The 14,325-nt window shown below is 43.9% G+C and overlaps 1 protein-coding gene across 1 annotated transcript in view; it reads right to left on the reverse strand.

Moving 5' to 3' along the window:
• Positions 1–14,325, reverse strand: part of ITGA11 (integrin subunit alpha 11) — a gene marked incomplete at its 5' end in the record, with an annotated part of 55,202 nt that overhangs the window by 22,345 nt on the left and 18,532 nt on the right. Inside the window, 11 exons of the mRNA XM_083871376.1 lie at positions 7–173; positions 1,018–1,148; positions 2,149–2,352; positions 4,012–4,152; positions 5,099–5,247; positions 6,435–6,579; positions 7,036–7,106; positions 9,067–9,232; positions 10,466–10,610; positions 13,376–13,524; positions 14,088–14,215. Coding sequence (XP_083727502.1) covers positions 7–173; positions 1,018–1,148; positions 2,149–2,352; positions 4,012–4,152; positions 5,099–5,247; positions 6,435–6,579; positions 7,036–7,106; positions 9,067–9,232; positions 10,466–10,610; positions 13,376–13,524; positions 14,088–14,215 — 1,596 coding nt within the window. The remainder of the gene's footprint in view (positions 1–6; positions 174–1,017; positions 1,149–2,148; positions 2,353–4,011; positions 4,153–5,098; positions 5,248–6,434; positions 6,580–7,035; positions 7,107–9,066; positions 9,233–10,465; positions 10,611–13,375; positions 13,525–14,087; positions 14,216–14,325) is intronic.

The following is a 14,325-nucleotide window of genomic DNA, read 5'->3' on the forward strand; positions in this document are numbered from 1 at the left end:
CCTTACCCACGGAGGCAGCCTGGAAGTGGGCGGAGAGGAAGAGGGCGGTGAAGCAGACGAAGGCCCGCATGCAGGTGGCCTCCTTCCCGTTGCGCCGGCAGTCCTTGGTGAAGATGTTGATCTTGGGGGGCTCGAAGCGGAGGCTGGCATTGATCCTGACCACGCTGCGGGACCTGCGAGGTGGGAACGGGGCGTGGGGTAGGATCTGGGCATCCTGGAGGATCCCAGGTTTGCCTTTTTCACTCCTTTTCCCTCTTTTTTGTGGAAGGTTGGGAAGACTGAGGGGCCTCTCCAAGCAGAGCTTGGGGTGACCCATCTCGGCTGGGCACGGCCACCGTCCATCCCAACAGCTTCAGGGGACTCTCCAAACATCAATTATCGTTTGAATATTATTATAATAATAAATTATTAATATATAGAATAGATCAAATAAAAAATTATTGTTTCTATATTATATTAATGATATTAATGATATTAATGATATTATACATGTTATATTAATGATATTATATTATGTTATATTAATGACATTATATTATATTATATTATATTATATTATATTATATTATATCATATTATATTATATTATATTATATTATATTATATTATATAGCATATTATATTATATCTATATATAATATAGCATATTATAAAATATCATATATAATATAAAATTATATAATACTATATTCATTTTAAATAATTTAAAATATTTTTATATTTATATGTATATATCATTATGATAATTAATTATTATATTAAATATTGCTCTAATTAAATCAGACCGAAAGAAGCCCAGGCCAAATCCCCACAAACAAATCCGTAACTTCTGGAGAACTATGGATGAAACTCAATGGAAAACAAAACTCCAGCATCTTTTTAGGTCCTGAGGGCACTGAGATCCCACAACCCCATTGGCCAAGGGCTCGGATTGTTGGGAGACCCATTTTTCCCGGAAAACCAGAATGATTTGGGGCAGAGGGAATGGGGAGAGCACACCAAGGATCCCGGGCTCACCACAGCACCACGGCGCTGCCCAGCGAGCCCACGGCCACGTCCACCAGCCCGTCCTCGTTCAGGTCCAGCTGCCCGTGGATGCTGCACCCGAAATACATCAGGCCCGGGGCCAGGTCGGCGGCCGCGATGCGCTGGAAAGGAACGGGAACAATCCAGGCTGGAGTCCAGCAGGAGCGTTCCCTGCCTGCCAAGGGTTTGCCCAGGCTGGCTCCGCCTCGCCGCTGGAAATTCCCTCTTCCAAGAGGTTGTAGCTAAACATGGGTTTTCCAGGGAATGAAAGTGATTTCTGTTTGGAGGCACCACCCAAGGTTTCTATTGGACTTTCCCTGTGTCTTTTATATTTATCAAAAGTGTAATAATTTTTTTTAAAAATTATTTATAATTATTTAATTAATCTGTAGCAATCCCCTGGCAAAAAAAGATAAACATTGCCTCTAATTTCAAGCCTTTTTTCCCTGCTATTCTGTGGAATAATTGAGGTTGGAAAAGCCACCCAAGATTGTGGAGCCCAACCATCCCCAAGCAATGCTGAGGCCACCACCAATGTCCCCAAGTGCCACATTCACACATCCTAAATCCCAGCAGGGATGGAGACCCCACCACTGCTGCTCCAATGCTTGAATTCCAACATTTTATCTTGGCTGCCTCAAAAGAGGGAATATAATTTATATTATTACACCACGGCCAAAATAATTAACAATTAAATCCCAGATGTGGATTTGTCCTGCTCCATCAATCCTTAAAATAGGGAATAAATGATATTTATTCCCAAGGAGGATGAGGAAAACTGAACAGAGGTGTTTCCCTGATCTTTTTGCAGTCTTCTGATGTTTGCATTTTTTTTAGTGGAGTTTCTCACAGATTTTCATGTAAAAAAAGTGATGTTATTCAAACTGTCCTTCTTGTTTATCATTCCTCTCTTGAGGAATTAATTCATAATTAATAAATAACAATTAATGAACTTCTAGTTTGACCAGTGTGGTTGGAGAGGTGTCAACCTCATTGTCCAATCCATGGTCATTGTCCAAAATCTCTATAAACCAAAACGTAGAAAAATAAACTTCCCTTTTTTTTTCCCTGCGCGCGTGTTGTTCATTTCGTGTCCTATAGCCACACACAGGGAAGCCCCACCTGCTTGTACTTCCTCAGGATGGTTTTCTGGAATCCCAGGAAAACGTAAATGGCCCCTTGGTGCTCGTCCTCCAGAGGGGCCCCCACCACCAGGTCGTTGTAGGAGTCCTGGTTGAGGTCGGGCACGGCGGCGATGCAGGAGCCGAAACGGGAGTTCTGGTAACTCGGGAGGTCCACCAGGGATCCGCTGGGAATGAAGAGGTTCTGCCAAGGGAAAAAAAAAAAAAAAAAAGAAGAGAAATAATTCCCAAAGTGTCAGCAGTGAGGCTGGAAAGAGGAGAAAGTCTTGAGTTAATGGTGCTGGGGTGTGGGAGGGATTCTCCAAGGAAGGAGGTGGGAATGATCCAAGGGATGTGGGATTTTGGAGCTCATCCCTGGGGGATGATGAGCCCTCAGCCAGCCCCACATCTCCTTTTCACCCTACAGAAATAATTAATCATCATCAATAATAATAATAATAATAATAATAATCCACATCAATAACAATATTCTATATCAATAACAATATCCTATATAACTTATAAATCCCGTAATAAACATAAGCAATAATTTTCCATCATAAACAATTTTAATTTAATTTAATGAATAAATTTCGTTAATATCTTAATATTCCACATTAAGAATAAATTCCATGAATTATTGTGTTGCTTAATAATTTATTAATGCGACATGTGTGTTATGTAATTTATTAATAGCAGTTGCTTATTGGGTTGAAAGTAAAAATAATTTAGGTGTCCTTTCATAACTGGAGAGTTTGTGCTTAAAAGACCTTGGAAAGAGGTAGAGACGGAGTCATTTTTCACGTTGTTGGCTAGAACTCACAACTCTAGAGACTGTAACATAGATAAGAATTAATAAACATTTTTTAATGTTTAATAATGTCAGTGTTCGTGTCCCAATACGAACACTGTGTCTCCCCATCATTTAATCAATTTATTAATGTCTAATAATATCAACATTTGAGTCCCAACAAGAAAACTGTGTCTCCTGATCATTTAATCAATTTATTTATGTTTAATAATGTCAATGTTCAAGTCCCAATATGAAAACCGTGTCTCCCAATCATTTAATCCATTTTTTAATGTCTAATAATGTCAATGTTCAAGTCCCAATGCGAAAACTGTTTCTCCCAATCATTTAATATATTTATTAATGTCTAATAATGTCAACATTTGAGTCCCAACACGAAAACCATGTCTCCCAATAATTTAATCCATTTTTAATGTTTAATAATGTCAATGTTCAAGTCCCAATACGAAAACTGTGTCTCCCAATCATTTAATCCATTTATTAATGTCTAATCATGTCAACGTTCGAGTCCCAACACGAAAACTGCATCTCCCGATCATTTAATCAATTTATTAATGTCTAATAATGTCAATGTTTGAGTCCCAACATGAAAACCGTGTCTCCTGATCATTTAATCCATTTTTTAGTGTTTAATAATGACAATATCTGAGTCCCAACAAGAAAACTGTCTCCCAATCATTTAATCATTTATTAATGTCTAATAATATCAATATTTGAGTCCCAACATGAAAACTGCATCTCCTGATCATTTAATCAATTTATTTATGTTTAATAATGTCAATGTTCAAGTCCCAACACGAAAACTGTATCTCTCAATCATTTAATCCATTTATTAATGTCTAATGTCGATGTTTGAGTCCCAACATGAAAACTGTGTCTCCTGATCATTTTATCATTTATTAATGTCTAATAATGTCAACGTTCGATTCCCAACACAAAAACCGCGTATCTCGACCATTCGATCTCGACTCCAACAGAACAAAAAGAGATAAAAAAACCCCATTGGGGGGACACATCCAGGATGTCCCCGCGGTGTCCCCGGGTGCCACTCACCCCCTGCAGGGCGTAGACGTAGACCTTGCCCCTCTCCCTGCCCTCGCTGAAGAACATGGGCGCGCCCACCAGCAGCACGTCCGTGACGCCGTCGCCGTCCACGTCCAGGGAGTTGATCTCGCTGCCGTAGTAGGAGCCGATCTGGGGGGGACAGGGTTAAAATGCTTCTAAAAATCACAGGAATTGGGTACAACAGACTCAGGGGAGGTGGGAAGAAAGGCTTGGGAAAGGGAACCAAAACTACGTAGGAATGAAAGATGGGGCTTTGTCTTTATTAGATCATCCAGGGAGTTGATCTCGCTGCTGATCTCGGTGGGGACAGTGATGGCATAGGGTTAAAATGCTCTTAAAAATTGTGGGAATTGTGTACAATAGAGTCGGGGAGGTGGGAAGTAAAGTCAGGCCTGGGTAGGCTTGGGAAAGGGAACCAAAACTGCATAGGAATGAAAGATGGGGCTTTGTCTTTATTAGATTATCCAGGGAGTTGATCTCGCTGTTGATCTTGGTGAGGACAGTGATGGCACAGGGTTAAAATGCTTCTAAAAATCATGGGAATTGTGTACAATAGATTCAGGGGAGGTGGAAAGTAAAGTCAGGCCTGGGTAGGCTTGGGAAAGGGAACCAAAACTACGTAGGAACGAAAGATTAGGTTTTGTCTTTACTAGATCATCTGAAATTGCATCTGCATAATCCTCACATGATAAATTATATGATTGTTAAATTTAATGATTGTTTGGTATTTGAATATGATTAGTGTTTAAGAATCGTGAGAAACGATATTTGGGGGGGCCTGATGAAAATGACAAGAATTCATTCAGTAGAACAATAATTAATAATTAATATGTAGTTATATAACAAAAGGGTATAAAAACACGTCCATCTCAAATCCATGAAAAATGAAAAGAATTCATATAGTAGAACAATATGGGTTTAAAAATTAATATGTAATTATATAACGAAAGGGTATAAACACACGTCCATCCCAAATCCATGAAAATCTGTGAGAAACTCCACTACAAAAATACAAACATCAGAAGGCTGAAAAAAGATCAGGGTGACACGGAGTCGCATTCCTGGCCGGAATTACCTGCTCCCCCTTGAGGGCCTGGTGGATGGTGAGGTTCCTGTTGCTGTGCATGCTGAACAGGATGACTTTGCCCGTGTGGTTGAACCGCGGCGCTCCCGCCACGTAAACCCGCTGGTGCTGGGTGGAGACCACGGAGGAGACGGTGTAACCTGGGGAAGGGATGGACAAAGGGTGAGAATTCCCAAATTCCCAGGATCCGCTTTTCGTCAGCCCGCCTGTCTTGCGTTTTATAACCAAAAAAAAAAAAAAAAAAAAAAAAGCTTATTCTATTCCTTTTTTTGAAACCCAGTTGGGGAAAATATTATTATTATTTTTTCTTTATCTGTCATAACTCCAGGAGGGAAGGGGTAAGTGCCTTCTCTGATAACAAGGCAGCTGAAGAACATGGGCGAACACCAGCAGCACGTCCGGGATTGTGTGGAACTCAAAGTCTGGCCAAAATCACAAAAACTGAACCACCACATTCCCTGGAATCACATCCAGTTAAATTCTGAGTATCTCCAGGGATTTCCAGACCCCTTTCCCTGCTCACCTGGGGTTTCCTCTTTCCCTAAAAATGGATATTCCTAAACCCTGAGCCCTCCCAGGCTGCTCCTCAGCAGTACACACCAGCTTTCCTTAACATTTCTGGATAATCCCTTAACATTCCTGGATATTCCCTTAATATTCCTGGATATTCCCTTAACATTCCTGGATAATCCCTTAATATTCCTGGATATTCCCTTAATATTCCTGGATATTCCCTTAACATTCCTGGATATTCCTTTAATATTCCTGGATATTTCCTTAATATTCCCAGATTTCTCACTCCAGGCAGTGGGGAGAGAGCCCAGCTGAGTTCCCCCAGGGATTCCCATGGGACAATAACATCCCATGGGACACCCACAGCCATCCCAGCTCTCCTGGGGGACACTCCACTGTCACCCCCCGGATCAACCACATTCCCAGGGAAGAGCCCCGAGGTGCTGATCCCACAGAATCCCACCTCTCTCCCGGCCACATCTCCGAGGAGAGGCCTCATTTCTCAACCCAGGCCGATATTTTTATTCCAGAGCTGCACATGGAATGGATTAGCCCAGCAGGTATTTCCTGCCCAGGCACGAAATTCCATCGGCGCTTTGAAAGCGCTCCAAGGAAAGCTGCGGGTCACCCTCTGGCTGGGCTGCTCCTGGATTTTAAAATCCCCTTTAAATCCCATTCCAAGGTCAGAGCTGGGCTCTTCCTGGGTGAGCACAATCCTTATGCTCCATCCCACAGGTTTTTTCCATGAGGAATATTTTATTTTTAGGGATAAAATCCCGAATTTCCCCCCATGGCATCGTTGAGGTTTTCCCACCTAGATATGCTCCGTGGTTTTTGAGCTCCTCAGGGAATTCCTGCAGGTAGGATTCCCGCAGAGGAATCACCTTCCCGCTGCTGGTTTCCTTCAGCACGGCTCCGTTCCAGTCGTAGGCTCCCACTGCTCCCAGCAGGATCCCGTCCTGGGGGAAAACAGGGATTTGATGGGATTTTCTTCCCGAGTTGAGAAGATCCCACCCCTCTGATCCCACACAGAGCAGGAAACCATTCCTCAAAAAAACACCTGGAATGATGGAGGGTTTTTAAAATGCTGGAATGACACTTCCATGCTATTCCTGTTTTTTCCAGTGTGTTTTTATTCCCTAGGAAATTCCCAAACACTTTTTCCATGGATATCCCAGCACATCCTTCCCAAGAGGTCACGGAATTGGGAGGATCTGCTGCAAATCCCAAGGAATTCTCAGGTTTCCCAACACCTCCCTTTTCCCATGGGATAATTTCCTTACTCTCATATTAATGACTAAACTCCACAGTTAATCATTTGTCTCAAATCCCAAATCTCCCACCTGGAGCAGGAGGGTGATAAAAAGGACAAAGCAAGAGCAAAAAACCCAAAATTCCCATGTTTCCTCTCTTACTTCCACAACGTGGGAGGAAAATCCAGTCTGGGACATTTCCAGTCCGAAGGAGATCTCGTTCTTATTGGTTCCTTAAAAAAAAAAAAATTAAAAAAAATGGAATTTGTGTTTAATGGAGAGTTTTGCTTTCCTGGAGCCGTGGTGGGTTCTCATCCCATTCCAGCCCTTCCTTGTGCAGGGAGTTTTCCCTATCCCAGGTTGCTCCAAGTTCAACGTCCAACCTCACCTTGGACATTCCAGGGATCCAGGGGCAGCCACAGCAAATCTGGGAATTCCATCCCAGTCCCTCCCCATCATCCCAGGCAGGAATTCCTTTCCAATATCCATCTAAATCTCCCCTTTTCCACTCTGGAGCCATTCCCTGTGTCCTGTCCCTCCATCCCTTGTCCCCAGTCCCTCTCCAGCTCTCCTGGAGCCCCTTGAAGGAGCTCTGAGGATTCCCTGGATCCTTCTCCTCTCCAGGTGAACATTCCCAGCTCTCCCAGCCTGGCTCCACCCTTGGATCATCTCCATGGCTTCCTCTGGAATTGCTCCCTCAGCTCCACATCCTCCTGATGATCCCATTTCTCCCTAAATCCTCCAATCCCAAAACCTCGTGCTGGTAGGAGATCTGGGAGCTCTGCTGGGGTTCCAGCTTTTCCCTTGCAGAGCTGCAAAATCACCAAAAAAATTGGGATTTGGAGTTTTTTGCTCCATAATTCCAGTTGAGGGAATTCCTCATCCAGGGCAACTTCCACGGGGAAATGTCAGGCTGGACAGAGAAAACTGGGAAACTTGTGGGGATCCTGTGAACTGGTTTGAACAAAAAATCCCCCAAATTTGAGATGTTCCATCCCCGGTGTGAACCCTCCATCTTCTGTTCCAATTGTTCATTCCAAGCTGCATTTTTTCCCCCTCAGAAAATTCAGATAAATTTAGTTTGGGAGGGTGACAAAGTTGTCACAAGAGCTGACATTTAGAGACAGAAATATTTCCTGGTATTTTGTTTCAGCCGGCGAACCCGAAATCCCGACGTTATTCCCGTAAATTCCCGATGTCTGGCACCCCAGGAAGCTCCTGAGTGTGGGTTTTCCTGTTTTCTGAGCCTGGAATTTGATGGATGAGGAAGACACCGACGCCCGAATTCCCCCCATACCAAATCTCAGAGGTTTTTTCTATAAAAAGGAAAATAAAAGCCACCAGAATTCCGGCGGCTGGAATGAGGTGTGTGTGTCCTTTGGAAAAGGGAACTGTGCTCCCGGTATCTGAGGGATGCAGCCACTCCAAATAAAGACATTTCCTTAAAATTTAAGATATTCCAAACAAGGCTCAGATATTGTGGAAGCCACATCCAAATTTGGGAAAACAAAGGGATTAGTCTCACATTCCATGGGATGTGCCAGGGAGGAGCATCCTTCACCTTCCAGGCTGAAAACTCTTTTTCCCAGAAAGGAGAAATAAATAAAGACATTTCCTTAAATCTCAAGATATTGTGGAAGCCATGTCCAAATTTGGGAAAACAAAGGGATCAGCCTCAGATTCCCAGCCAGGGATGAGCATCCCTCACCTTCCAGGCTGAAGGTCCTTTCTCCCAAACAGGAGAAATAAATAAAAACATTTCCTTAAATCTCAAGATATTCCAAGCAGGATTTTAGGCTCATATATTGAGGAAGCCACATCCAAATTTGGGAAAACAAAGGGATCAGCCTGACATTCCCAGGCTGGGAGGAGCATCTCTCACCTTCCAGGCTGAAGATCCTTTCTTCCCAAAAGGAGAAATAAAGACATTTCCTTAAATCTGAAGATATTGAGGAAACCACATCCAAATTTGGGGAAAAAAAAAGAATCAGCCTCAGATTCCCAGGCTGGGATGAGCATCCCTCACCTTCCAGGCTGAAAACCCTTTCTCCCAGAAAGGAGAAATAAATAAAAACATTTCCTTAAATCTGAGGATATTCCATACAGAGCTCAGATATTGAGGAAGCCACATCCAAATTTGGGAAAACAAAGGGATCAGCCTCAGATTCCCAGGCTGGGAGGAGCATCCCTCACCTTCCAGGCTGAAGATCCTCTCTCCCAGGGCATCCACGATGTCCTTGAGCGCGGCCTCGTCGGTGACGTTGAAGAAGTGTTTGTCGTCGGGGTCGCTGGCGATGAATTTGATCTCGTTCAGAAAGGCCTCGGGGTTGATCCCTCTCCTGTTGTAGTAGCCCAAGACCTGGTCGGGAATAAATTGCAAGGATGGAATTTTCATGGGATTGGAATTTCCGGATGGGTTTGGGTTGGGAGGGCTCGTAAAGCTCATCCCATTCCCGGATGGTTTTGGGTTGGGAAAAAGCTCATCCCATTCCATGGGCAGGGACACCTCCCTCTATCCCAGGCTGCTCCAAGCCCCCTCCAACCCAGCCCTGGACACTTCCAGGGATGAGGGGTCAGCAGCTCCTCCGGGACATTTTCCCAGCATGGATAAAACCATCCCAAATCCCTTTGGGGTTTCCTTGTGGGAGAAGCCCCGTCCTCGGATCTGACACCACTTTGTGGGAATAGAGGAACTGCTGCAGTTCCTCCAGCCTGGATGTTCCTCATGGAATTTGGGGTCCTGGTGCTGGCACCTGCTCCAAGTCCCCAAAAGCAGCAGCAGCCACAGGGAGATCTTGGAATGCTCCAGGAGCAGCAGGGATGGACACAAGGAGACCACAAGGAGATCTTGGAATGCTCCAGGAGCAGTTGGGATGGAGAGGATCTCTTGGAATGCTCCAGGAGCAGTTGGGATGGGCAGGACCTCTTGGAATGCTCCAGGAGCAGTGGGGATGCACAACCACAGGGAGCTCTTGGAAAATTCCAGGAGCAGTGGGGATGGACACCAGGACCTCTTGGAATGTTCTAGGAGCAGTGGGGATGCACAACCACAAGGAGATCTTGGAATGCTCCAGGAGCAGCTGGGATGGGCTGTCCTGGTGCTTTGGGATCCCTGGAGAGCACAAGGACCTCTTGGAATGCTCCAGGGGCAGTGGGGATGGACACAAGAGGACCACAAGGATCTCTTGGAATGCTCCAGGAGCAGTTGGGATGGGCTGTCCTGGTGCTTTGGGATCCCTGGAGCACACGGGGAGCTCTTGGAATGCTCCAGGAGCAGTTGGGATGGGCTGTCCTGGTGCTTTGGGATCCCTGGAGAGCACAAGGAGCTCTTGGAATGCTCCAGGAGCAGTTTGGATGCACAACCACAAGGAACTCTTGGAAAATTCCAGGAGCAGTGGGGATGGACACAAGAAGACCACAAGGAGCTCTTGGAATGCTCCAGGGGCAGTGGGGATGGACACAAGAGGACCACAAGGAGCTCTTGGAATTCTCCAGGAGCAGTTGGGATGGGCTGTCCTGGTGCTCTGGGATCCCTGGAGCACCACCAAGCCCCGCCAGGACTCCCCCAACCCCAAACCCCCCCGTCACTCACCGCCACGGCGTATCTGGTGACGTTGTCCCTCTCGCTGTCCTCGATCACCTTCTCCAGGTCTGGGCTGTCGTGGGACTCTCCATCTGTGATGACAATCATTACTCTCTTTGCCCCTTTCCGGCCACCTTTCCGAAACGCTTCCGAGCTGCAAGTGAAGAGATGCCCTGGGCTGGCTCAGCCCCGCCGGCTCCGCGGTGCCTCCGCCCAGCCCTACCCTGGCACAGTTCTGGAGGTTTTTATTTTAAAATATCATTTTAAAATTTTAAAATTTCTGGTGTTGAAACTTTAAAATCCAAAAATTTTAAGCTTTTTCTGTTGAAGAGTGGTAATGTTCCAGCGAGCGCCGCATTTAACTTGAAACTTTAAAATTGTGTAATAACACAAAAATTGTAAATGCATAATTAAAATAGTGTTGTATAATCTCATGGAGTGAAAACTTAAGTTTAAAATTTTTTAGTGTATAGTAAATTTTAAGCTTTTTGAGTTGAAGAGTGCTAACGCTCAAGCGAGTGCAGCGTTTAACTTGAAACTTTAAAACAAACCTCTAAAATTGTGTAAAAACACAAAAATTGTAAATGTATATTTAAAATAGTATTGTATAATCTCACGGAGTGAAAGCTTAAGTTTAAAGTTTTTAGCATATAGTAATGTATGTAAACCAAAATAAAAAATTCAAAATGTTGTCTAAATTTTTTTCTTCATCTTCTTCTTCCACCTTCTTCACAAATCTGAGTAGCTTTTTTTAAATTGAGTAATTTAATCTAAAAATACCTGCATTACGAACATCAAATAATCACTATTAAGTAAAAAACATAAATAATATAAGTATTAAGTAACTGTTTCTTAAATAACCTTAGTAAAAATTAAAAACTCCTCATTTTACTTCATTTCTCTAGCTAATAAGTTAAAGCTCACGTTATAAATACTGTTAATAAATAAAATATAATAAACAACCAAAACCAAACTCAATTCTACGTTTCCCATGTCTTCCATCCTAACCTCAACCAAAATTAAATTAACAAAACTGTTACATTCTGATTTCTTTTTTTCCCTGCCGAGGTCAGGATTACGATGTGGGAAATTTAGATTTCAACTTCGGACTTGGATATTTATTATTTCTTATCTTATTTACAAGGCCTGAGCTCTAACTGGCACGTTTGAGAAATTGGAGGTAAAATGGAGCACCCTTGACCCTTTCTGAGGTTATTTAAAGGCTAATTACCCAATAATGAGGTGACACATATTATTTATGTTTTTGACCCAATAATGACCATCCAAGGCCCCCAATGTGGGGACATTTTTCACCCAATTACAGAAAACCACCCAAAACAAGAAGAAGGAAGAAGACGATGAAGAGAAAGAAGAAGAAGATGAAGAAGAAGGACCCAAACAACACCCAAAATCCTCCATCTTGACTCACAGATATTACTATACACTAAAATCTCCAATGAGGTAAAATGGAGCACCTCTGACTATTTCCAAGGTTATTTAGTCTAATTACCCAATAACCAGGCGACACCTGTATTATTTATATTTCTGACCCAATAATGACCACCCAAGTACCAATGAGGACCTTTTTCACCCAATTACAGAAAACCACCCAAATCCATGAAGAAAAAGAAAGAAGGTGAAGAAGAAGGACCCAAACAACACCCAAAATCCTCCATCTTGACTCACAGATATTACTATACACTAAAATCTCCAATGAGGTAAAATGGAGCACCTCTAACTCTTTCCAAGGTTATTTAAGCACTAATTACTCAATAGCAAGGTGACACTTGTATTATTTAGACTTTTGACCCAATAATGACCACCCAAGTACCAATGAGGACCTTTTTCACCCAATTACAGAAAACCACCCAAATCCATGAAGAAAAAGAAAGAAGGTGAAGAAGGATCCAGACAATGCCCAAAATCCTCCATCTTGACTCACAGATATTACTGTACACTAAAATCTCAAATGAGGTAAAATGGAGCACCACTGGCTCTTCCCAAGGTTATTTAAGCACTAATTAGCCAAAATCGAGGTGTCACCTATATTATTTAGACTTTTTACCCATTAATAACCACCCAAGGCCCACAATGAGGAACCTTTTCACCCAATTGGGTGATCCTTCTAAAACGTCTCTGAATTTGTGCTGGAATCTCCGTTCCTGCAGGGATTTCAAAAGTGGCACTTGGGACGTGGCCAGTGGTGGCCTTGGCAGTTCTGGACTCCATCTTTGACCTCTTTTCCAACCTAAAATCCCATGACCTGCAGCTTGGAATACTCAAGGATTTGTCCCCGGGAAGGGAGGAGGTGGAGCTGCCCTGAGTTCCTGGGGAATCTCCAGGGATTTCCAGGAGAGCTCCAGTTCCTGGGGCTGAATTTGGGGCTTGGGGAGCTCATCCAGGGAGAGGACACAATCCCAGAGTCTGCTCCAGCTGCAAAAAAAAGGATGGAGTAACTTTGGGAAGCGCCATTTGTGGCCCTGATCTTTTTTCAGCCTTGTGATGTTTGCATTTTTGCAGTGGAGTTTCTCACAGATTTTCATGTAAACAAAGTGATCTCATTGTAAACTGTCCTTCTTGTTTATCATTCCCCTCCTGAGGAGGGTCAATTGATGGACTTCTAGTTTGACCAGTGGGGTTGGAGAGGTGTCAACCTCATCCTCCAATCCACGGTCATTGTCCAAAATCTATATAAACAGAAGTAAAAAAATAAACTTCTCTCTTTTTGCCCTGTGTGCGTGTCGTCATTTCGTGTCCTACAGTGACAACCATTCAAACAAAACTTCCCACAAAAACCATTTTAATTTGGTGATTCCCTCGCAAGGGAAACAGAGGGAGAGCGAAGGAGGGGAAGAAGAAAACAAACACGGGATTGGGAGGTTTTCCTGGGATTTGGAGCGGGAGTGGGAGGGTTTTTACCGAGCGAACTCGATGCCGTAGGCGGTGCGGGTCTCGGTGCCGCCGCGCTGCTCGATGTGGCTGGCGGCCGCCACCACGTCCTGCACCGACCTGTAGTCGTTCAGGTGGAACTCGTGGACCACGTCCTCTCCGTACTGGACCACTCCCACCTGGGAACGACGGGAATGTTGCCAAAAATGCCGATGGAATGAGGTCCTGCTCGCCCACGAGCATTGTCAACCACCAAAATCGTCATTGACCACCAAATCCACCGTTAAAGTTCCGTCGCTCGTTCCCAGTTTTCCCTTCCATGAGAGCATTAATAATTCCCAATTTTATGGCTCTGCGTTCCCAAGTTTTATGGGGATCCAGGTGTGCTGCGCCATGTTGTCCCACAGCAATCTCCGGGTGGGATCAGACTGGGTTATTTGGGAAAATTTGGGATATTCCTGCTCAAATCCCGGCCCAAATTCCTGCCTAAATCAATCCATGGTTACTCGGAGAGAGAGCATGGAGAGCTCCTTTCCGTGGAGTTTCATCATTCCTGTTCCCATTGGGATGAGGGATGAGGGATGAGGGATGAGGGATGAGGGATCCCTCTGTAACTCTCTTAGGGACATTAATGGGACCGTTTTTTCCCACGGGATGAGTTAAAAATCCCAATATTTTGACGTATCCCAATATTTTGACAGAAAAGGGACTTTGGGATGTCACAAATGGTTCAGGGCCTCACCTGGATCTGTCCAGGACCGATGTAAAACTTCTTCAGGATGTTTATCAGGAAATGCTGGACTTCAACCCAGGGATAAATGCTGTTGGATCCATCCAGGACGATGATGATGTCCATGTAGGTCTGGCATCCTGTGGAAAAATCCAGGGATTTATTAAAAATCTTCTTGTGAAGGGGCAGATTTACGGCTTCACTTCCAGCCAGTTACTTCCTCTTAGGATTTATTGGGAAAAAAAATAAA

Source organism: Zosterops lateralis, assembly GCF_965231275.1.
Source record: "Zosterops lateralis genome assembly, chromosome: 13".
NCBI classification, from domain to species: Eukaryota; Metazoa; Chordata; class Aves; order Passeriformes; family Zosteropidae; genus Zosterops; species Zosterops lateralis.